The sequence below is a fragment of the Saccopteryx bilineata genome, chromosome 7 (genome assembly GCF_036850765.1).
Source record: "Saccopteryx bilineata isolate mSacBil1 chromosome 7, mSacBil1_pri_phased_curated, whole genome shotgun sequence".
Taxonomy (NCBI): Eukaryota; Metazoa; Chordata; class Mammalia; order Chiroptera; family Emballonuridae; genus Saccopteryx; species Saccopteryx bilineata.
Genome location: NC_089496.1, coordinates 71,686,272 through 71,711,584, shown reverse-complemented (window position 1 = coordinate 71,711,584; position 25,313 = coordinate 71,686,272). Strand labels below are relative to the sequence as shown.

Genomic DNA, 25,313 nt, shown 5'->3' with positions numbered 1-25,313 from the left:
AGGGAGGCAGTCAGACAGACTCCCGCATGTGCCCGACCGGGATCCACCCGGCATGCCCACCAGGGGGTGTCGCTTTATTGCAACAAGAGCCATTCTAGCACCTGAGGCAGAGGCCACAGAGCCATCCTCAGCGCCTGGGCCAGCCTTGCTCCAATGGAGCCTTGGCTGCAGGAGGGGAAGAGAGAGACAGAGAGGAAGGAGAGGGGAAGGGGTGGAGAAGCAGATGGACACTTCTCCTGCATGCCCTGGCCGGGAATTGAACCTGGGACTCCTGCACACCAGGCCGATGCTCTACCACTGAGCCAACTGGCCAGGGCTCCCAGGATTATCTTTTTTTTTTTTGTATTTTTCTGAAGCTGGAAACGGGGAGAGACAGTCAGACTCCCGCATGCGCCCGACCGGGATCCACCTGGCACGCCCACCAGGGGCGAGGCTCTGCCCACCAGGGGGCGATGCTCTGCCCCTCCGGGGCGTCGCTCTGTTGCAACCAGAGCCACTCTAGCACCTGGGGCAGAAGCCAAGGAGCCATTCCCAGCGCCCGGGCCATCTTTGCTCCAATGGAGCCTCGGCTGCAGGAGGGGAAGAGAGAGACAGAGAAGAAGGAGAAGGGGAGGGGTGGAGAAGGAGATGGGCGCTTCTCCTGTGTGCCCTGGCCGGGAATCGAACCCGGGACCCCTGCACGCCAGGCTGACGCTCTACCACTGAGCCAACCGGCCAGGGCCTCCCAGGATTATCTTTTAATTACTCCTTTATTCTGCATTTTTCTACATGCATGTACAATTATACTATTTAAATGGCAGTAACATTTATTTTAAAATAATTCATAAAACACATTATTATATATATGACCCTCAAATAATTCTTTTTAAATTCAAGTGAGAAGAGGGGAGATAGACTCCCACATGTGCCCCAACCAGGATCCACCAGGCTACCCTTGTCTGGGGCCAATGCTCATAATCAAGCTATTTTTAGTGCCTGAGGTAGAGTTTGCAACAGAGCCGTCCTCAGGACCCTGGGCTTATGCACTCAAACCAGCTGAGCCATGGCTACAGGAGAGGAAGAGAGAGCAAGAAGTGGATAAAGGGGTTGGGGGAGGGGAGGAGAAGCAGATGGTCACTTCTGTGTGCTCTGACCAGGAACTAAACCCAGTACTTTCACATGCTGGATTGATGCTCTACCACTGAGCCTACTAGCCAGGGCTTCAAATAATTTTTTTTGTGTGTGACAAAGACAGAGAGACAGAGAAAGGGAGAGATAGGTTCAAACAGGAAGGGAGAGAGATGAGAAGCATCAATTCTTCATTGTGGTACCTTAGTTGTTCATTGACTGCTTTCTCATATGTGCCTTGACGGGGGGGGGAGGGGGCACAGGAGAGCAAGTGACCCCTTGCACAAGCCAGCAACCTTTGGGCTCAAGCCAGATGACCCTGCACTCAAGCCAGAGGAGCACGCGCTCAAGCCAGTGACCTCGGGGTTTTGAACCTGGGTCCTCTGTGTCCCAGTCTGACGCTCTATCCACTGTGCCACCACCTGGTCTGGCTCAAATAAATTTTTAAACACCCTAATGGTAGAAGTTTCATATCCTCTATTTCTGTGTCCCTAATCCATACCTAACAAGTGTTAACAGCTTGAGTCAATTTTTCTGTTGTCTTATTTCCAACAGGAAAGACTTTCTAATTTTCAATTTGTTACCTACTTAGAGCAATCCTCTAGAAGAGCTACTGAAAAGCATTGTAGTCTATAAAACAACAAGAAGAAAACACTAAAATCTTATAGCAAATAAAGGGTTTGAAATTATGTGACACAGAAAAAGTAGTTCTTAGAGGGAACTTCATAGTATACAGGCTTACCTCAAGACACAAGAAAAATCCCAAATAAATACTCTAACTTTTCACTTAAAGGAACTAGAAAAAAAAAAAAAAAAGCCTCAAGTGGGAAGAAAGGAAATAATAAAGATCAGAGCAGAAGTAAATGAAACAGACTAAAAAGATAAAAAAAAAAACAAAACACAAAATATCAATTAAACCAAGAGCTAGTTCTTTGAAAAAATTGACCAATCATTAAACAAACTCATCAAGAAAAAAGGAGAGCCCAAATAAATCAAATCTTAAATGAGATGTGACAACTGACACCCAAGAAACACAAACACTAAAGACTACTACAGCCTGACCAGGCAGTGGCGCAGTGGATAGAGCATTAGACTAGGATGCAGAGGACCCGGGTTCGAGACCCCGAGGTCGCCAGCTTGAGTGTGGGCTCATCTGGTTTGAGGAAAAGCCCACCAGCTTGAACCCAAGGTCGCTGGCTCCAGCAAGGGGTTACTCGGTCTGCTGAAGGCCCGCAGTCAAGGCACATATGAGAAAGCAATCAATGAACAACTAAGGTGTTGCAACGCGCAATGAAAAGCTAATGATTGATGCTTCTCATCTCTCTCAGTTCCTGTCTGTCTGTCCCTGTCTGTCCCTCTCTCTGACTCATTCTCTGTCTCTGTAAAAAATAAATTAATTTAAAAAAAGATTACTACAAACAATTATACACAAATTTGAGAATCTAGAAGAAATGGATTCATTTCTAGACGCATACAATCTTCCAAGGTTGAACCAAGAAGAAATAGAACATCTAAACAGACTGATTACTAGCAATAAAATTGAAGCACCTTAAAAAACAACAACCTCTCAACAAGTAAAAACCCAGGACCAGATGGCTACATAAATGAATTCCAAACATTTGAACACTTCTAAACTCATTCTACCAAGCCACCATTACTCTGATATCAAAACCAAAGACATCACAAAAAAATAAAATTACAAGCCAACCTCCTTGATAAATATACATGCAAAACTTCTCAAACTATTAGCAAACCAGATTCAGCAATACACTGAATGGATTACACACCATGACAAAGTGGAATTTATCCCAGGAATGCAAGATAGTCCAACATCAGTAAATCAATCAATGTGATACAATAACAGAATGAAGGGTGATAATTGTATGATTGGATTGGATTTTTTGGGGGGTATTGTGTGAGTTCCTTATATATTTTGGATATTAACCAAAATGTATCATTGGCAAATGTTCTCCCATTTAGTAGATTTTTTTAAGTGAAAGGAAGGGAGATAGAGGGACAGACACCCACATGCACCCCATCTGGGGCCAATGCTCAAATCAACTGAGCTATCCTTAGTGCCTGAGGCTGATGCATGGACCAACCAAACTATCCTCAGCATCCAGGGCTGATGCTCAACCAAACTATTCTCAGCACCCAAGGCTAATGCTCGAACCAAATGAGTCACTGGCTGTGAGAGAGAAAGAGAGAGAGAAGGGGGAGAGGTAGAGGAAGAGAAGCAGATGGTCACTTCTCATGTGTCTCCTGACCAGGGATCAAACCTGGGACAACTGCACGCCGAGCTGATGCTCTATCCACTGAGCCAATGGCCAGGGCTGAAATATTGATATCTGTGATAACATGGACAGAGCTTGAGAATATTATGCTAAGCAAAATAAGTCAGAAAAAGCCAAGAACCATATGATTTCACTCATGTGGGATATAAAACTAAAACCCATAGACACAGACAATAGTATGTCAGTACCCAGAGGAAAGGGAGCCATATACATAGTAAGAGATGATTTTATTTGGGGTTTTGGGAGCACAATATACAGTAACACAATATACATGTGTCACTGAACTGTACACTTCAAACCTAATACCATTAACCAATGTCACCCCAACAAACTTCATTAAAAGAATAATTTTTAAAGTAGACTCCATGACAAAATTTGATAATCTGGAAATGGCATTCTAATAAATTATGACAAGATCTTAAATGAATAGAGTTGTCACTGACAAAATTTGAACACCTGGAGATTGTGTTTTAACAGAAATTTTAACAAAAAGCTTGAAATAAATTTTAGCAAAACTACAACATTAATTCTGAAAGCCAGGATTAGCTATCTAAAAAAAGTCTGTTGTACAGTTTTGGCACAATGAAATCTAACCCTTCTCAGTAACATCTGAGTGCACACTCTCAATCTTCTTACCTTTCCAAAGGCAGATGCTCCTGCACAGATGTGTGTGTAACTGAACTGCTTCTGAGTTGCCAAAATCAGTGGTGTCAGTTCCTCTGAGAATCAAACAGACCTGTTAAATACATTTCGTAATATTTTCATAGTCATAAATTCAAGAATGACTTAGACATTACACTTTTTCCACTGGAAAAACTTACCTGGAAGAAGGCCCTTGTATGCATCATGCTGAGCCACTAAAACTTTTGCTACACCTGCTACTTTGCAGAGATCTTGTGCCACCTATGATTAAAAGATTTTTTAATTATCCATCTAACAGAAAGATACAAACAGAGCCACCATTAGATATTAACAGCATAAAACCTTAATAACCAACTGTAAAAACTGTTCTTATAAGAAAAAGGGCTACTTTGGAATAAAAAATACCTGTATTCTTTAACAAAGAAAATCTGATGTCAACTGATCTTACTACCAATTGACAAACAAAAATACCTGTCTTGAAAAAGAAAAGTACAGCCTGGCCTGTGGTGTCACAGTGGATAGAGCGTTGACCTGGAACACTGAGGCCACTGGATCCAAACTCCAGGCTTGCCTACTCAAGGCACATACAAGAAGCAATCAATGAACAACTAAAGTAAAGCAACTATAAGTTAATGTTTCTCCCTTTCTCTCTCTAAAGTCAGTAAGTAAAATCTTAAAAAATAAAAGAAAGCTTCACAGGTGGTGGCATAGGTAGGAGAGAGCAGTAACCTGGGACGCTAAGGTCCCATGGGATCATCAACATGAATCCATAGTCTCTGGCTTGAAGCCCAAGGTCGCTGGCTTGAGCAAGGGGTCCCTGGTTCTGCTTGAGCCTCCTGGTCAAGGCACATATGAGAGGCAATCAATGAACAACTAAAGTGCCGCAACTACGAATTGATGCTTCTCATCTCTCTCCCTTTGTGTCTCTTAAAAATAAAATAAAATAAATAGATATTAATCAATAAACCAAAATACAAAAAAAGCTATCTATTCAAATTTAGTTGTAAACTATAATCTTTACTTTTCACTCAATGCAAGTCCAAGTTCATCATTTTAGAAATGGTGAAAATGAGGTAATGGTTAGGTTCTCTTTCTCTCTCATAATAACACAGCAATACATTTTAGACTTAGGGATTCCTAAAGGTAAAGAACATGACCTAGCCACACTAGTTTACAGGCAACGGCACTGTTTGGCATTAACAATTTCTGCTGATATTAAAATCAGTGAGTCTGGGCAAGACAAAAAATCTTGTATCAGTCCATTCACTGTCAGTCACAGAGTTCCTGACCATTTATATGTATCTATAATAAATTTATAGATTTTAATTCCTTATTTTTTCCTGTCTGGATTGGATGGGGTTCTGGGAAAGCCTTTTGACCACTCAGATTTCTTGTATACAGAGGCAATCAGAATTGTCCTTTTTCAGTCTCTTTAATTACAGAATCATATTATAGTCTTCTGTCTTCTTGTTTCCCCCATGCCTACCCACTGATGAGTAGGCATAAAAGGCTGTGCTTCCTGTCAGTGAATATTGCTGCAATATTCACAGACAAAAGAATGCAGTACACAATTACCTCTGCTGAATCAAATATTCATTGGCTGACGACCTTGTTCTAGCAAAATTACTTTTTTTTTTTTAACCAGCAAAAGCCTCTGGCACTTACACAGAAAAACTACCTACTGCTTATGAAAAATAGTTACATAAAACAGTACAGGCCCTGGCCTGGACAGTGGTAGAGCGTTGGCTCAGCATGTGGAAGTCCCAGCTTTGATTCCCGCTCAAGGCACATAGGAGAAATGCCCATCTGATTCTCCACTGGTCCCCCTCTAGCTTCTTTCTTTCTCCCTTTCTTTCTCTCTCTCTCTCCCCCTCCCGTAGCCAAGGCTCCACTGGAGCAAAGTCGGCCTGGGCACTGAGGATGGCTCTGTGGCTTCCGTTCGGGCGCTAGAATGGCTCCAGTTGCCACGGAGCAATGCCCCAGACGGGCAGAGCATTGCCTCCTACTGGACTTGCCAGGTAGATCCCGGTCAGGCGCATGCGGGAGCCTGTCTTTCTGCTTCCCCACTTCTCACTTCAGAAAAATACAAAAAAAAACCCAGTACAGAACTGAAATCTGCCTAGGCTAACGATCTCCTTACACAGGCACTGATTGTTTTTCTTTAAAAATAAAATGTGTCATGATAATAAAATTGTAACTGATGATTTGTTTTGATTTTTCTCAAAATAGTGTAAATAAAATAGCATTTCAGTTATTTTTAAAGTAATATTAGAAGAATTTTTTAAAATCACAGCAAAATAAACAACCAAACCCAGAATCTGTATATCTGAAAGTCAGGCAACCAGAAAAGATAGCACAGTCCTATCATGAAGCTCTGTGGTTAGTATCAACTACATTAAAATTCAATAGTTGTCAGCAGGCTTTAGGAAAACAAATCCACATAATTTAACTCCAAACCTGCTAAAATACATTCTTTGAAGGTATCAAATTCATGTAAGAAATTATAAGCGACACTAGCATTCTGAACTTCACTATATATATCACAGGGTCTGCATCAATGTCATTTAATAAAAACTTAATTTCTCTAAAAGGAAAAAGGAACATACGGTCTCCAAATTTCTTCCTGAGGCCCAAGCCCGACAAACACACAGCCGGCAACCACTACGTGGTGTGCGAGGGAACTGGTGGCTCAAGCTGTCTAAACTTAAGTGAAGCATGATTTCAACTGCACTGCAGCCCCGTGGTACAGACCCTGCAAACCAGGGGTTTAGTTTACAAAGCTGTCACTGTCCTATTCCAGCAAAACCTAAGAACAGCTTTTCATACTATCACTTGGAAAGCAAAGTACACTACAGTACTTGGATTTGAATTCTTACACCAATTAAAAAGTAACACCCTTGATACTTTGTTCAGATTTACCACTTTCAGGAATTAAAAGCAATTAGCAGGTATATTCATCAATACAAAAAAAGGAATCGGCTATTAACCTCTAAGGGGACTCAAATATTATCATTCTACTTGGTACCTGATGGCACATTATGGTGCCAGCAGAACTAAATCAAGTATCCTACCTCATTTCAAAAGATAAAATGCTTAGTGAGCAAACTTAAGTTTTTTTCACACATAGTAATGGTTGTGACACTGGCCATTTAATGAGGATTAGAGCCCAGTGTGGGTTACAGTCCTCACCATAATTCTCTGTTGCCATCTTTCTCTGTCTCTTGATTGAGATTACATTTGCTATGATTGACCTTAAAAATTTCTCACCTTGTCACACTTGGTTCCAGCTATTAAGCAGGACACTTCACCTCCAAGACGTTTGGCTGCAGTGATGGTATTTAATGTAATGGGTGCTAGGGTATCGTTTGCATGCTCAGCTATTACCAGGGTACTCTGAAATCGTAGCAATGTGGCCTAAAAAGAAGGAAAAAATAGAATCATGTAATACAGATAGTTTTTTTAACTGATTATTAAGCGTTTGTGCTTTAAAGGAAAACGTACACAATACTCAGGTCTTTAAATGTATTTATAAAACACTTGTTCAATAGCAAAAATTGGGCTATTGTGTCTATTACTAATATTCATACCTAATAAAAACAAAAATGCAAATTAGTGTTCAGTTAGGAAAAATTTAAATTACTTCAAAACAACTTTTCCATTAATTTATGTTCAATGAAAAACTCAATATAAGTAAATTTAAAATCCTTTAGCAGAACATATTAATATCAAAGTAAAAATAAAACTATTAGCAATTACATTCACTTTGCAGCAGTGCTGCTAAAGAGCACAGTATACCCAGAAATAATGACTGAAATCTATTACAGAAGTTGATTTCTACTGTTTCAGGCAAAATGCATTCAATACCAAAATAACTGATAATGTAAATACTGTATGTCTTTAAAATAAAACACACAGCAGTTTTGCTAGAGTTTTAACTGCTCAAATATCCTTCTGAACTCAAGAAAGAAGCTTCTTAGAACCAACCAGTATCTATCCTTATCTACTGTAGACTATCAGAAGGCCAACAATAGTTCATTGTCATCTAGAATGACTTCAAACTTCAGGAACACAAAGATGAAAAAGAAGGGTCCCTGTACTAAAAAGTTTCAAGGGAAATAAAACTTGTTCACACACAATTATTATATAGAACAGTTTTTCAGCTAACAAAGATATCCAAAATGTTGCAGAGTACAGATCAGAAGGTAGAGAATCAAGAGAAAAAAAGGAAGTTTAGGTGTTCCCGTCATGTGCAAAGATACAGTGGGGCACCACAGGCATGAGGAAAGACACAATTATTAGCACTCTCCTTGTGGGAAATGGCAACGAGAAAAATAGGCACTGACGATCAAATGGCATGATTGTGTGATTTCATTCAGCAATAATCTTTAGATATGGAGTTGAAGTGAAAAGCATAATTAAAAATTTACCCAGAACTCGAAATTTACAAGGAGGGTATGAATGAAGGGAAGGCTGGGACATATCTATAATACTGGTTAACAACTAAATCTACAAGTTATTTTTCATGTACTCTATTATAAATATCAGTTGCTATATTTTAATATTCTCTATCCCTTTATGAACATCACATATAAGCATACCAACTGAACCAGTCTCTGTAGTCACTTCAGTTTTTTGGGGTTTTTTTTTTTTTTTTTTTTTTGGTATTTTCCTGAAGTTGGAAACAGGGAGGCAGGTCAGGCTCCCGCATGCGCCCGACCGGGATCCACCCGGCATGCCCACCAGGGGGCGATGCTCTGCCCATCTGGGGCGTCGCTCTGTTGCAACCAGAGCCATTCTAGCGCCTGAGGGAGAGGCCATGAAGCCATTCTCAGCGCCCAGGCCAACTTTGCTCCAATGGAGCCTCAGCTGTGGGAGGGGAAGAGAGAGACAGAGAGGAAGGAGAGGGGGAGGGGTGGAGAAGCAGATGGGCGCTTCTCCTGTGTGCCCTGGCCAGGAATTGAACCCAGGACTCCTGCACGCCAGGCCAACACTCGACCACTGAGCCAACTGGCCAGGGCCTGTAGTTACTTCAGTTTTAATAATTTATCATAAACAATGCAAAGACCATCTTATAGCTAATTTTCTGCATTCATCCTCCATAAATCAGAGTTCCTTTTACTCTAGGAACAGGGGTCTCAAACTCAACTCAGCATGTGGGCCGCAGAGCAAGATCACAGCCGTGCGGCGGGCCACACTAGGTCTACAAAAAGCAACTGTTACGCAACACTTTTCTCACTGCAGTTGAAAACAAAAAAAAATCAGTACAAGCACAATCGTGCATGCAGTTTACTCAGTGTCACAAAACGACCAGAAACTGTAGTTCGCATCACAACTGCTGTTAACTAAGCTAATATCTAGCTAGGATGCTAGAGAAATGAAAAATACAAGTAGGCCCCTAGGCTTACTTAATTTTATCCAAAATATTTTGAATTTCGTGGATTAGTCTGCAGGCCGCACAAAATTGTTCGGCAGGCCCATGCGGCCCGCGAGTTTGAGACCCCTGCTCTAGAAAGACCCTTTTGATTGGAATCTGGCCAGACTTTAGCTGCTCTCCTTCCATAGAAGTCTAATCCAGATTCCAATTAACCTTCAAGAAGACAGGGGCCTCTCATTCCCCAAAGTTTCCTATACCTCTACTACTCACCCTTCTAGCTTGCCCCTTAAGAGGCCTCTCATGCTCCCTAATCTAGACTGCCCCCCAGATCTCCCCAAGCTTTCCCTCAGCCCCCTAATTCCCTTCTATCCTTGATGAACACAATCCTAGAGCTAACGGTCAGAGATTCTAGGGCAGGCCATCCAGGGTTGGGAAGAGGAAGGTGACAGCATAGAAGGATATGCCAGAGGAAGGACCACTGCACTGGTTATAAGTGGATGACATTTTTTGTGTTTTTTTCTCCCTTTTTGTTTATTCAAAGGGAGCAAGGAAGGGGGGGAATGAGACTCATGTTTGGCACATTAAGTACCTGTTTAACTTTTTCTTTTCCATAATAAAAATTTGCCTTCTTGGCCCTGGCTCAGTGGTAGAGCGTCGGCCTGGCCTGTAGAAGTCCCGGGTTCGATTCCCGGCCAGGGCACACAGGAGAAGTGCCCATTTGCTTCTCCACTCCTCCCCCTCTCCTTCATCTCTGTCTCTCTCTTCCCCTCCTGCAGCCGAGGCTCTATTGGAGCAAAGATGGCCTGGGCGCTGGGGATGGCTCCTTGGCCACTGCCCCAGGTGCCAGAGTGGCTCTGGTCGCGGGAAAGCGACACCCCAGAGGGGCAGAGCATCGCCCCCTGGTGGGCGTGCTGGGTGGATCCCGGTTGGGGGCATGCGGGAGTCTGTCTGACTGTCTCTCCCAGTTTCTAGCTTCAGAAAAATAAAAAAATAAAAAAAATTGCCTTCTTACAGGAGGTGGTTCAAGTTAAGGTTTAGAAATATTTATACACATTAAGATTCTTATAACAAATTCCTACAAGTGATAGAGCAAGAGGTAGACACACCTTGAATGCTGAATGACAAAACTATTCTCCTGAGAAGTTACTGCAAATCACAAAAAAATCACAATTCCCAGGATAGAATGAAAATTCTTACAGAAGGCAAATACCATGCCTGTTTATATTTTTATCCCCACAATCTAATACGTTTTCTTCTCCAATAAATATTTGTATAATTATATGATACTTTTTTAAATCAGAAGAGCACAATATCTTATAAGGACATTTGTAATTAGGATCCAATGGCATAATTTATTATTTAAATCACATTTCACAAGAATTGCCAGTAACCAACTATTTATTACCAATATATATCAGACTCAAAATTTTGTATTGTTTCATACATCATTTACTGTAAAAATTATGTGATTTTCATCATTTGGTGACTAAATCCAAGATCGAGTACATAAAGCTCATATTTGCTGTAACACTGGGGAACAATTTTTTTTCGTTTTCTGTTGCATGAGGTTTCAGAACTGTTTCTATATATTTCTGCATCGCTGATTCCAAATCGGAAATTTGTTTTTTGGTGCATGCTCTAGTTTTTATGCAATTTTAATTTCTTTTTGTTACATTTAATGGCATGCATTGATTTTTAAATTGGAGTTAAAGGGCAACGACTTTTGGATTGAACATAACCACAAGGCAATTAATGTTTTACAAACATCACTTTTACATAATTGTAGTTGTATTTTTTTTTTTTTTTTTTCAGAGACAGAGAGAGGGACAGACAGACAGGAACGGAGAGAGATGAGAAGCATCAATCATCAGTTTGTTATTGCGAGACCTTAGTTGTTCATTGATTGCTTTCTCATATGTGCCTTGACCGCGGGCCTTCTGCAGACCAAGTAACCCCTTGCTCGAGCCAGCGACCTTGGGTCCAAGCTGGTGAGCTTTTGCTCAAACCAGATGAGCCTGCGCTCAAGCTAGCGACCTCGGGGTCTCGAACCTGGGTCCTCTGCACCCCAGTCCAACACTCTATCCACTGCACCACCACCTGGTCAGGTTGTACTTGTTTTTAAATGTAAAAAATTATTATCTGATAAAAACACCCTCTTACTTTAAGATTGAATCATGGCTTCTTCAAGTAGCCGTAAATGTAAGAATAGTCCTGACACCTTATGTTATACTATATGTGGCTGTTACACACTTCAACATCAAAGACGTAATATTTCATCATTGGTGACACATGTATATATTGCCTATTTTCAAGTACGCCTTGGTGATCAAGATAAGAATTAGGCCTGACCAGGTGGTGGCGCAGTGGATAGAGCGTTGGACTGGGATGCAGAGGAACCAGGTTTGAGGAGAACCCAAGGTTGCTAGCTTGAGCGCGGGCTCATCTGGATTGAGCAAAAGCTCACCAGCTTGGACCCAAGGTCGCTGGCTCGAGCAAGGGGTTACTCAGTCTGCTTAAGGCCCGCGGTCAAGGCATATATGAGAAAGCAAACAATGAACAATTAAGGTCTCGCAATGAAAAACTGATGATTGATGCTTCTCATCTCTCTCTGTTCCTATCTGTCTATCCCTGTATCCCTCTCTCTGACTCTCTGTCCTTGTAAAAAATAATAATAAAAAAATTAAATTTAATTTAAAAAAAGACAAGAATTGGGCTCCTCATATTGTGTGTCATAATTGTGAGGAAATGCTTCATGACTGGACAAAAGGAAACGCAAAGGAATGCCTTTGGTATTCCCATGGTTTGGCATGAACCTAAGGACCACAGCAGTGACTATTATTTCTGTCTGATCCATACAAAGGGCATTGGCAAGAAAAAACAGCATATGATCGCATGCATATCCTAATATTCCTTCAGCAATACGACCTATCCCACACTCTGAGACACTTCCGGTTCCAGTTTTCAATGGCTTTATTTCTTCTAAGGATGAAGAAAGTGAACATGGTGATCAAGTGTATTTTGATAAGATGCATGAGGAAATGGTTGTGGAATTTGAAGGGTCTTCTTCTGATGCCAAGCAGTCATTAACCCCTCAGCAGTTTAGCCAACCCGAATTGAATGACTTAGTAAGAATGACATAAAAATTGTCCTCGACTTTCTGAAGTATGAGGAGCATAACTGGATCATTTGTGTGGATCTTAAAATGGTAAATTTCCTGCTAGAACAACAGAGAGGTTTCACGAAGAATCCTTGCTTTCTGTGTTTGTGGGACAGCCGAGCTCTGGAGAAACACTGGACACAGAAGGAGTGGCCGAAACGTGAAGCTCTAGAAGTAGGGATGCAAAATATTGTGAATGAACCTGTAGTTAATCGAGACAGGATCATTTTTCCCCCACTTCACATCAAACTTGGCTTAATGAAGCAGTTTGTTCAGGCTCTGAATAGAGAAAATGAATGCTTTCAACATATTATTTCTGCTTTTCCTGCCTTGTCTTTCGAGAAGATAAAAGCAGGTTTATTCGATGGACCTCAAATTCAAACCCTCATATGTGACAGAATTTGCCAGGAAGATGAATAAGGAGGAGAAAGCAGCATGGCAGTCTTTTGTGGCAGTTACAAAGAACTTCCTTGGCAACGAAAAAGCAGAAAACTATGAACTTCTGGTTCAAAGGATGCTGTTGGCTTTCCGCGACACTGGATGTAACATGGGCGTTAAGATTCACTTTCCGAACAGTCACCTTGATAAGTTTTCTGAAAATCTTGGAGCTGTTAGTGATGAGCAGACTACTGCTGGAGCATCAAATGAGATTGTCCTCAACAAGTACACAAATGCAAGAGCTACAAATGCAAATTTTTGCCTAAATAGAATTTAAATAAGTTTTGTGCAAATTTTATGATTAAAATAAGTGTTTTAATATGTTCTATTTCAAAATTGTAGACAAATTCTGATGCAATCATATATTTTAGTGTATTGGTGTATTTACTGCATTATATAAATTACTATAATTTCACAAAAATGATGCCCAAGAAGACATTCTACTTCATTATGTTAAACTAAATGTTGAAAATTTTACAATAAGATCAAAACCTAAAATCTTGAATTGCAAAAACTGTAGCTTGCAGAGAAAAACTACTGTCAGATTTGAGATCAGCACACTCGAATTAGGTAAGAACAAGTGTTTTTGTGGATGCAACAAAAATTTTTTTCCCCAGTGTTATAGTTCTAGCAACAGATTATTTAGCTAGTTCTCCTAAGGGAAACCTTGAGCTTTTTAGAATTTCCAGGGGAACAAGTATGTATGTACATATGTATGTGTGTGTGTGTGTGTGTATATAAAATCTTACTTAAAACTCATGAAAATGCTATGATGTAGGTATTATTATTACCCTGATGAGGAAATTGAAACTTGGTGCCTACATAGCTAGGAAGCAAAGCCAAGTTAAAAAGTTCAGGTTGTTGGATCCCAGGATTTGGGTTTTTAACTACCACTCACATCAAAGCACCATCATTTTTAGCTGTTTTAGATATAGTCATTCCTGCAAGATTTCACTTAGCAAATATTCTCCTGCTTAAAAAAAAAAAAAAAAAAGCACTGGTCCAAAAGGAGGAAAGACATCAGAGGCCTTTTTTTCCAACTCAAAACGTTCAATAACCCTGAAATCCTACTTTAAGTAGAACAGTATAGATTTAAAAAGTACAGGTCCATTACTGAAACGGTTTTATTTAATTTTTTGAGAGAGAGAAACATCGATTTGTTGTTCCACTTATTTATGCATTCACTGATTGATTCCTGTATGAGTCCTGACCAGAGATTGAACCTGCAACCCTGGCATGTCAGGATGATGCTCTAACCAACTGAGCCATCTATCCAGGGCTACTAAAAACTTTTTTTGTTTTGTTTTTGTATTTTCCTGAAGTTGGAAACAGGGAGGCAGTCAGACAGACTCCCGCATGTGCCCCACCGGGATATACCTAGCATGCCCACCAGGGGTGTCACTCTGTTGCGACCAGAGCCATTCTAGCACCCGAGGCAGAGGCCACAGAGCCATCCTCAGCGCCTGGGCAAACTTTGCTCCAATGGAGCCTCGGCTGCGGGAGAGGAAGAGAGAGGCAGAGAGGAAAGAGAGGGGGAGGGGTGGAGAAGCAGATGGGCGCTTCTTCTGTGTGCCCTGGCTGGGAATCGAATCCGGGACTCCTACACACCAGGCCAACGCTCTACCACTGAGCCAACCTAACAGAGCCCTAAAAAATTTTTTTAAATTAAGTCTTTTGTTTTTTTACCTTATGCACCAGTCAGGGTCTTCTTTTTGAATGGAGAAAAGGAGCCAAATTCTTAAACATTTCAAGATAATTCCTGAAATACTTAAGGTAACTACCCTGACAGCACTCCCAATCTCTTCAAAAAATTGCTATTTTATTTAGATATGGAATCTAATGAACAAAATAAAAGAGAAACGGACTCATAGATCGGAGGACAGCTGTGTAAGGGGATGGAGGTTCGGGGCATGGGGTTTTGAGGGCTGGGTGAAAAAGATGAAGGGATTAAGCAAAGAAAAAATGCATAGACACAGAGAACAGTATGGTGATTGCAAGAGGAAAGAAGAATGGAGGAAGTGGAAGAGAGTCAAGAAGGGATGATGATGGAAGACGACTTGGGGTAGTGAACATACAATACAACATACTATACAGATGACGTACTGTAGAAGTGTAACACTGAAGCCTATATAACTTTATTAACCAATGTCACCCCAATAAATTCAATAAAAAATCAGTAAAAGACAGTTACTAAAATCAGTTTTTTTTTAATTTTGTGAGAGAGATCAGAAGCATCAACTCGTAGTTGCGTTACTTTAGTTGTTCATTGATTGCTTCTCATATGTGCCTTGACTAGGGGGCTCCAGCCAAACTAGTGACCACTTGCTCAAGCCAGCAACCCGGGGCTCAAGCCAGTGGCCATGGGATCATGTCGATGATCCCACGCTCAAGCTGGTGAGCCCATGCTCATGCAGGTGACCTCTAGGTTTCAAACCTGGACTTCCGTGTCCCAGATCAGTGCTCTATCTGCTGTGCCACCACTGGTCAGGCAAGATTAATTAATACAGACTGTCACTGCAATTCTTGGTCCTCGACCTTTTCTGGGCTTTCAAAACTACCTGGCTGTACTGTTACTACTTGCTGGCACTCTCACCCTCCACAGCCACTATTTCAAACATCCTCTTCTGATGTCTCTCAAACTGCCAAAACAGTCTGCTCCCTACTCTCAGAAAAGAGCCTCACTTCCAACTTCACAATGAAAACTGAAGCTATCAGAAAGGACCTGCTTCCCCTTCCTGATATCCAACCAAAAAAATTTCTGCTTTATCTCAATGGTAGCTTTCTAAGCATTATGTGTACCTGCCAAAAACAGTGCACAGACTTGTCAAATCACTAAAGTAGCTACCCAATCCCCACCATGCTTTTAGAGAACTTATCTAGACTACTGACTAGACTAAGTTCCAAAAAGTAAAGTGTTGCCAAGTCTTTGTTCTTTCATATACCCTTAATTTAAGGTGATCAGCCTTTTGAGATAGACATACCTCACTTTGCTGCACTTCAACTGAGGATGCATATTTTTATATACTGAAGGCAAGACTCTCCACCAGCAAAAACGTTACAACTGGCTTTACTGTGGAACTCTGGAACAGAACCTACAGTTCCTCTGAGGTTTGCCTGTAGCATACTTCTTGAGGGCCGAGTTAAAAGAGGGTATTATTGTCCACTTTGCACTCTTTCAGAGCCAAACTTCTTGAAAATAATATAAATATGCACCAACTCTACTGCCTCACCTCTTTTTCACCTCAGTCACAGCACACTGATTTTCACTTCTACAACACTGAACCCAACCTCTTCTTCAAAAATCACCAACAATCATGTTATAGTTAAGTCCAGTGAACATATTTTTGTCCTCTTATCAACATTAACAGTTTTTGACACTGCTTTTAATTATTTTAGGAGCAACTAAGGAGATTTATTGCTCAGGAGTTCCTGCTGAGACTTCAATTGTATAAAGTAAGACAGCCCCCCGCCAAAAAAAAAGCTGGAATCTAATTCCCTACTTGATCTTTACACATTCCACACCTGAAGTAGTAAGAATAATTTTTAATATATGTCCCCACCATCTTTAAACCTTTGAGCAGTGAATTTTTTTTCATGTTCGCTAACCCCTGGGAGTGAGTTTTATTTCAAAAAATGAAATTAGTTTGTTAGTTTTATTAACTTAAAATCATGTTTGATAAGCAATTTATGGAAACAAGAACATATATTTGTCTTTTTTTTAATGTTGCCTTACACATTTTTAAAATAAAATTTTTTGTACGATCGTACTCTGAATGGTCAGGAGGCACAAGGATGTACATGAACGTTCGTACTATTCAAAGGGTTAAAAAAAACTAAGTGGGGTAAGGGTAAGGAGGGAATGGGTGTGAGGGTCTTTTTGCTTCTGCACTCAAAAATTTTAAAGTGGCCCTGGCCGGTTGGCTCAGTGGTAGAGCGTCGGCCTGGCGTGCAGAAGTCCCGGGTTCGATTCCTGGCCAGGGCACACAGGAGAAGCGCCCATCTGCTTCTCCACCCCTCCCCCTCTCCTTCCTCTCTCTCTCTTCCCCTCCTGCAGCCGAGGCTCCATTGGAGCAAAGATGGCCCAGGCACTGGGGATGGCTCCTTGGCCTCTGCCCCAGGCGCTAGAGTGGCTCTGGTCGCAACAGAGCGACGCCCCGGAGGGGCAGAGCATCGCCCCCCTGGTCAGAGCGTCGCCCCTGGTGGGCGTGCGAGGTGGATCCCAGTCGGGCGCATGCGGGAGTCTGTCTGACCGCCTCTCCCCATTTCCAGCTTCAGAAAAAATACAAAAATAAATAAATAAATTTTAAAGCACAAATAGCTATAAAATCTTTGCAAGTCCTACTGAAAAAGATGAATACTGTATATAATTAAAGTCACCTATCCCTATTTTTACATTTTGTAATGTGTTTTACATTTCTGTACTTAAACTAAATAACCTCCTTTAATCTCTTTAGTAATAAAATATGTAAGAATATGATTAACTTTTAATCATGAGTAGAAATATCATGACATTGATTATAATATTAAAAACAGTTAATTTACTTCATTTAAAAACAGAGAAGACCCTTAGTAGATACATTGGTAGGCAGCATAATTTTATGGAATTCATCTTATGCAATAAATCTTTTAGAACTCCATCAAAATTGGCTCTTTCTTCTTTCAAAAGAAATTAAAATTTGCATGCAAACTTACAGAGTTCAATATCATTCATCAACACTAAACCATGAACTCTGAAAAATATCATGTTCCTTCATAACAGTTTCATAGCTTCTGATGTATGACATGTCTTTCTATTTGGCAATGAACACAGTAACAGGAACACGCGAACGACCTTGAAAAGTGTTGCCTCATTCTCCATATAAAATGTTTTCAGTGTGTTCTCTAGCTCTTTCCTGTAGATGTAAAATATCACCCTCACTAACAGATGACATTGAAGAGCCCCCCAAAGATGAAGGACTTGGCTCAAGAACACAATTAAGTCAAAACCGGAAATAAACTGAGATACCAAATGCAAGACATTTGGTACATTCTAACAGTTTAAGATGTCCCTCCCTCCCCACCCCCAACTATGGTTTAAAATATTACTATCTTAACCATTTTTAAGTGTATGTTAAACTTCAAGACTGGGGATTTGCCCGGGCCGGTTGGCTCAGCGGTAGAGCGTCGGCCTAGCGTGCGGAGGACCTGGGTTCGATTCCCGGCCAGGGCACACAGGAGAAGCGCCCATTTGCTTCTCCACCCCCCCGCCGCGCTTTCCTCTCTGTCTCTCTCTTCCCCTCCCGCAGCCAAGGCTCCATTGGAGCAGAGATGGCCCGGGCGCTGGGCATGGCTCTGTGGCCTCTGCCTCAGGCGCTAGAGTGGCTCTGGTCGCAATATGGCGACGCCCAGGATGGGCAGAGCATCGCCCCCTGGGGGGCAGAGCACCGCCCCTGGTGGGCGGGCTGGGTGGATCCCGGTCGGGCGCATGCGGGAGTCTGTCTGACTGTCTCTCCCTGTTTCCAGCTTCAGAAAAATGAAAAAAAAAAAAAAAAGACTGGGGATTTTAGTTAAGCTATTTTGACTTTAATACATCATGAAATTAAACAGGAGAAAGAGTGAAGGGATTCCACTTTAGAACTACGGGACAACTTGAGCATCAAATAATGTAAGAGTAATAATGAATTATAAGCTACTAAATAAGTAAATACATAACCAAGCAAAAAGGAAATGTTCTTCCTTATAACAGAAAGCTAATAAATGTAGAGGGAATTGTGGAATTAGAAAAAAATCACCATTTTACATCCTAGTAATCATTACTAAGGCAACAATCATCAACAGATGTTAAAACTAATGGATCAAAAGTCTGATGAGAAACAGGAGAGCTGCATTGTCTCAATGTATCTCCCCACAAATGAGTTAAAAAATCACAAGTAACCTGGTGAACAACCCTTCAGTCAATTCAAATTAACATCACCACACACCTAAAACTAATATAAAATAATATTATGTGCAAACAGGAATTGAAAAAATAAAAAATTTTTAAAGCATATAAAAGTCTGGCAGAAGACAACAAATATATATATGTATATATTGGAAAGTTAACATGACCAACAATGTTAGATCTACAATACAAAATGAGTCCTAAATTCTCCTCACCACAATTATTTATTTCACTTGTGCCAGAATTCTAACCTGTCCATAAAACTACCTTCCAATTATTGCCTTTTATTTTTCCCCCCCAAGTCTGGCTCTGATACCTGGAATTGTCCCAAATACACGACTTTAACTTGTTAGATCCTTTGAGGGGGAAAAAAATCTCCTGGGGGAAAAGAATGAAAACCAATCTGAAGTAAGGAGGTTTGAAGTATTGTATGTGGGGGTGGAGGGGAGGTTTGGAACAAGGAATACACAAGAAAGGACCCTACAGAGGTCTAGGACTGCCAGCTATATATATAATATAGACTCTGCGTGAAAATCCCAAAGTGGATGGAAAATATGCATGTGCTTGTAAATAAAGTTAAATACGTCAGGAAAGTTTCTGACCCAAATTTAGCAATCTCATTTCTCACTTAACCTAATTGTAAATTAGAAAAACTACAGAAACCACAATATAAATTGTTCCTTGACTTGGTTAGTTGGTCAATGTCCAATGCTATTAGTCCCCAGCAGTAGGACAAAAACATATTTCACGATTCGTCACTAACAGAAGCACAAAAAGGTTGCAAAGCCGGTCAGCCAGAGCCGAGCAAGTTTCCAGAACCACCTGTCCCTTCGCCCCACACCTGTGGCTGGATTCGAGCCGCAACAACGCGCCCAGTGAAATGTTGAATTCTTCCAGAAACGTCGGGGTCCAGGCCGAATTCCGGTTTTAAACTCTTTCCAAGAGAGCATCCCAACAGAGACAATACCCTCCCCCCGCGACGCCGCGACGCGGTCACCCGCACGCCCGCCACCTGCGGAAACCTGGGGCGCCCAGGACCGACTGGGGCGGAGGCGCGGGGTCACCCCGCCCCCTGACCCCGCCAGCGGCCTCTGACCCCGGCCCCGCGCAGGCCGCAGAACGCAGCCTAGGGCAGCCTCAGAATTGCAGGCCCGAGGCCAGGCCGCGCGAGGCCTGCCTGGGAGAGGGCCAGTCAGGTCTGTGGGAGCCTGTGACCTTCGCCGACACCGTCACACGGACGGCAGCTTAAGGGACCGTCACCGGACCCGGCCCTCCCCTCTGCGCCGGGTCTCACCGCCCGCCGAAGCTGCCTAGTTGTCGCCACTCGGAACATGGTCTCGGTTACGGATCGCTTCAGACACCTTCCAAATCACAACCACGGGACGCGGACCTGGCTGCGCCGCCTCAGCCACTCACAGCAAAGCTCGCGAGATGCGTGAACGAGAGCGGACCCACCGGCGAGGAGCAAGAGCTCGCGGTTCATGCCTGTCCATTGGGCGAATTCACAGCCAATAGGGATGGCGGAAAGTTAGGGGCGGGGCCTAGGAGTGGGGCAAAGGTGAGGCTGTTCTCCAAGTCTCCAGGACTGCCTTTGCGCTGATGACGTCACTCCCCTGGCTCCTGGGCGGCTGGTGTCCACCTCTCTCGTTGCAGCGCTACACCTGTGATGTGTTAAACACATTTTCCAGTTCCTGGGAGTGTAAGAAAAGGATGCAAAAGATGTTGCCCTTTAGGTGGCGAACACACAATACAATACACAGACGATGTATAATATAAGTGTACATTTGAAACCTATATAATTTTCTAACCAATGTAACCCCAAGAAATTCAATCTAAAAAAAAAAATAAATAATGTCCTCACCAGACTGGAAAAGACATACTAACAGTCATATTACTACTAGGAGAGGAGAGATTTGCAGAATGGATGATATCTGAGGTTTCCAGGACAAGGAACCTTGTGGGCCCAAACAGGGAAGGATCCTGACAGGAAGCTACAAGGACAAGGAGCAGGAGTCCCCTGACGGCAGAAGGAGGCAGAAAGGCTGAAGACAGGGCTGGCGATGCCGCTGGAAGAACAGACTGGGAAAGGCCTTGAATCAGGGTGTAACTTGGGGCCCCACCCTAGCCCTCTTCTGACCCCACTACTCAGAGGTGGATTAAGGTCACTTGAGGCCGCGCAGAAGAAAATATTGGGCCCCTTAAAAAAAAAGAGGAAAAATAAAAATACATGTTAACCATATTTTTAAGTAAATAAAATATATTATGTACTATTACTGTTAAAATTGCACATATGAAACCAAACTTGGTGTCATTAGAAAAAAGTGTAAAGTTGGGGCTTTGCAGGGCCCTTCAGAAGTCGAGGCCCAGGGCGCGTGCCCCATGCACCCGCTCTTAAATCCACCTCTGCCACTACTATCCCAGAGCAGTCCCACCAACCCCTGCCTTCCAGGCCAAATCTCAACTGACTTTTGGGTCCAAAAAACCATCTGCCTCCCCATCATCTCTTCAGGATGTCCCTGAACACCTCAAATCCACAAGTCCACAGTGTAAGTCCTCTTTATTTTTTTTTCAACACATCATTTGGAAAAGCCAGTAATTTACTGTTAATAATCACAAAGGTCTTGTAATACATCTCACACACCAACCTCAACCCACCCATGTTTCAGGATTCCATGAATAAGAACTGGGCTTTACACCTTGCTTTAATATGCTCAACAACCTTCAGTTCTCCCTGTTATCCATCGATACAGCTCAAATACACCACTTTCTAGAGCTGCTCAAAAATGTCTGTGTAAGGATTTTGGGGATCAACAGTCTGCTTAGACCAAAGGCCCAGAGATTTGTCTTGAAGCTGTGTTCACACAGCAGACCCACTTTTTCACTTATAATTTGAAAGCTGATGAAGATTGGACTTCAAGGTACTGCTTCTTGATGGTCTCCTCCTCTGCTTTAACATGGGCCACATAGAAATGGGCCTATATAAAGGGTCCTTGAATTATGACACAGTTCTGTTCCTACCACAGTGATGTAACCCAAATTTTGGTGTAAGTCAAAATACACCCTCACCTGTCACTTACCTATCCTACCTAAAACAGTTGTAAAATTATAATCAAGAACATAAAAAAACAACTAAGAGAAAAAGGAAAAGGACATAAATATACAGTACACTGTACTGTAGTAACAGTAAAAATGAGAAAAAATTAGTGTAAAAAAGAATTCTTACCTTTATTCCTGTGGTTGGCTTGCACACTGGAAGGGCATTGCAAGGTGGGAGAGAGTGACCTATTGGGAGGAGGAAGTTGGAGAGGCAGGAGAACCTGCAGAAGGTGCTGGAGATACTGGGTCAGGTGAATCAGGATTGCCTAAGGAACATGCAAGAAATGCTGGAGATGATTCTACCTGTACTACAAGTGTTTCATCTCAAGAAGCAGCTGATGGAGACAGTACAGGATCTGCTGCAGGCCTCTCTACCTTCTTAAAGAATTGTTCCAGGCTAGTCTGGAACTAGTTCGCCACATAATCTGTAAGTACGATGCTAACGGTGAAAATCAAAACACTCACGTCTCAATGTTTTCATGTTTTTGTGGTAGTGAGCATTGTAAACTCAAAACGTCGTATGTTGAAACTATCGTAACCGGAGGACCCCCTGTAGTCTTAAACCTGCTTCATATTCTCAAGCCTCCTCTGTGTTCTCAAGAAGAAATTATTCTGCAACAACATCCTGCCTTTCTAAATAGAGTACATGAAAATGGACCAACGTTCTTAGCAATGTCTGCCAACAGGACTTCTTTGTGCTAAAAATACCTACAGATGATTTTAATAGTGCTACTTTCAGATTCTCCTTTCAACTTATCTGTTCCTTCCCATGTGTTGTCATTTCTGTTTGAAAATCATAACCGTAAAACCTCGAACATTTATAGGTTATGCAAACAGTTTCCCTTCGTATATTTTTAATAACCTCTGCTCTTGTTATTACCAGATGTTGAAATCCCAAATGATAACAGAGTGACAAACTTTAAGGGTAAGATTATTTGAGCAAGAGAAATGTAATGTTTTTATTCTGAGATGGCAGGTGTCTGAGCTGGGTTTATTTCAAATTTTTTCTTTTAGTCAAGATGTTTTGGAGAAATTCCTTAATTTTAGTCATCCTCTTCGTCTTCATTATAGATTTGGTGACAAATGTGAGAGAGTATATGTTTTATTAGTTATCTATTGCTGTGTAACAAATTATCTCCCAAATTTAGCAGCTTTAGACAATATTTATTATCTGATACAGTTTCTGAGAGGTAAGAATCAAGGGATGGCTTAGCTGGGTGGTTCTGGCTCAGAGTCTCTCTGAGTTACAAACTATTGGCCAGAGCTGCAGTCTCTGGAGACTTGAGTGGGATTGAGGGGTAGTTTCCAACTTCACCCATGGCTGTTGGCAGGAGACTTCAGTTCCTGGCCACAGAGACCTAATCCATATGGCTTCTCCCATATGACATGACCAGAGAGAAACAAAAGCTACAGCCTTCTATATCCCAAACTCAGTGGCACATACCATCACAACTGCTATATTCTATGGTGACTCTTACTGCTGATACAATATGGGAGAGGATGACACAGGGTGAAAATAACAGAAGGCAAGAAAAATTCAAGGCCATCTTGAAGGCTAGCAGCCATCTATATATAAAGCACCCAGCAGGGACACATGGACACTAGTAATTCCACAGCCACTTATTGAGCACATATTATGTGTAGGTTGTCCTCTAGGCCCAGGAAGTATAAAATATACACAGTCCTTGCCCTCACAGGCTTCCATTCTAGAAACCCATAGTACTGTTCAAAAATATGGTTTCCAACCTGACCAGGTGGTGGCGCAGTGGATAGAGCGTCGGACTGGGATGCGGAAGGACCCAGGTTCGAGACCCCAAGGTCACCAGCTTGAGCGCGGGCTCATCTGGCTTAAGCAAAAAGCTCACCAGCTTGGACCCAAGGTCGCTGGCTCCAGCAAAGGGTTGCTTGGTCTGCTGAAGGCCCATGGTCAAGGCACATATGAGAATGCAATCAATGAACAACTAAGGTGTTGCAATACACAACGAAAAACTAATGATTGATGCTTCTCATCTCTCCGTTCCTGTCTGTCTGTCCCTGTCTATCCCTCATTCTGACTCTCTGTCTCTGTTAAAAAATAAATAAATAAATAAAAATATGGTTTCCATATGCAGTAAAACCTTTGGCATCTCTCTTAGTAATTTTTTTGACATATCTCCTTAGGCAAATAAAAAAATTTAAAAATGGGACTATATCAAACTAAAAATTTTTTTGCACAGCAAGGAAACCATCAACAAAATGAAGACAACCTACTGAATGGAAGAAGATATTTACCAATGGTACATCCAATAGGGGGTTAATACCCAAAATTTATATGTGTACAGTATATATAAAAAAACTTCATACAACTCAACACCAAACAACAAAGAATTCAATTTAAAAAGCCTGGGCCTGACCTGTGGTGGTACAGTGGATAAAGCATCATCCTGGAACACTGAAGTTGCCAGTTCAAATCCCTAGCATTGCCTGGTCAAGGCACATACAGGAAGCAACTAACTACTACAAGTAGCTGCTTCCTGTTTCTCCCCCTACCCCCACTCCAAAAATCAATAAATAAAATCTTTTTAAAAGGGGGGCCTAGGACCTGTTTAGACATTTCTAAAAAGGACATACAGATGGTCAATAAAGGGGAAGGGGTTGGGGAGCTGGGTGAAAAAGGTGAAGAGATTAATAAGTACTAATTGGTAGTAACAAAATAGTCCTTGGATGTAAAGTACAGCACAGGAAATGTAGTCAATAATATTGTAATAACTATGTATGGTGCCAGGTGGACACTGAAAATACCAGGAGGGAACACTTTGTAAAGTATATGATTGTTTAACCATCATACTATACACCTGGAATACACAATAATTTTGAACGTAAACTGAAATTGAAAAATAAAACTAAAAAAATTTTTCACTTTAAAAAATGTTTTTCTCCCCATGAGAAAACAAACAAACAAAAAATACTTTGTAAAAGGAGACCCTGCTAATCAGAGGTATGAACACAATCCAAGGGATTCCCACTTGGGAAAGTAGATTAACCCTCCCAAAATGTGACAATTACAAGTTGGAGCATTCTTTGCAATTTTTAATTAGAGACTGAGAATTTACATTGAGGATCTAAAGTAACTGTCTGTGAAAAAAAATGTACGAAGCAAATTAATAGTATCTGCAGTCATGCAAAGGTGATTATTTCCCAAAACTATTCTTTCAGACCCTGGTTGCATCTATAGGCACACAAATAAGATTCGAAAGTCCTCTGCTCCTAGCCTGACCTGTGGTGGCGCAGTGGATAAAGCGTCAA

General features: G+C 41.6%; 1 protein-coding gene across 1 annotated transcript in view; it reads right to left on the bottom strand.

Moving 5' to 3' along the window:
* Window positions 1–20,384, bottom strand: part of ETFA (electron transfer flavoprotein subunit alpha) — a 92,183-nt gene extending 71,799 nt beyond the window's left edge. Inside the window, exons 1-4 of the mRNA XM_066238616.1 lie at window positions 20,227–20,384; window positions 7,311–7,457; window positions 4,223–4,304; window positions 4,038–4,120 (exon numbers count right to left, since the gene is read on the bottom strand). Coding sequence (XP_066094713.1) covers window positions 4,038–4,120; window positions 4,223–4,304; window positions 7,311–7,457; window positions 20,227–20,265 — 351 coding nt within the window. The 5' untranslated portion in view covers window positions 20,266–20,384. The remainder of the gene's footprint in view (window positions 1–4,037; window positions 4,121–4,222; window positions 4,305–7,310; window positions 7,458–20,226) is intronic.
* Between the last annotated feature and the right edge of the window lie 4,929 nt (window positions 20,385–25,313).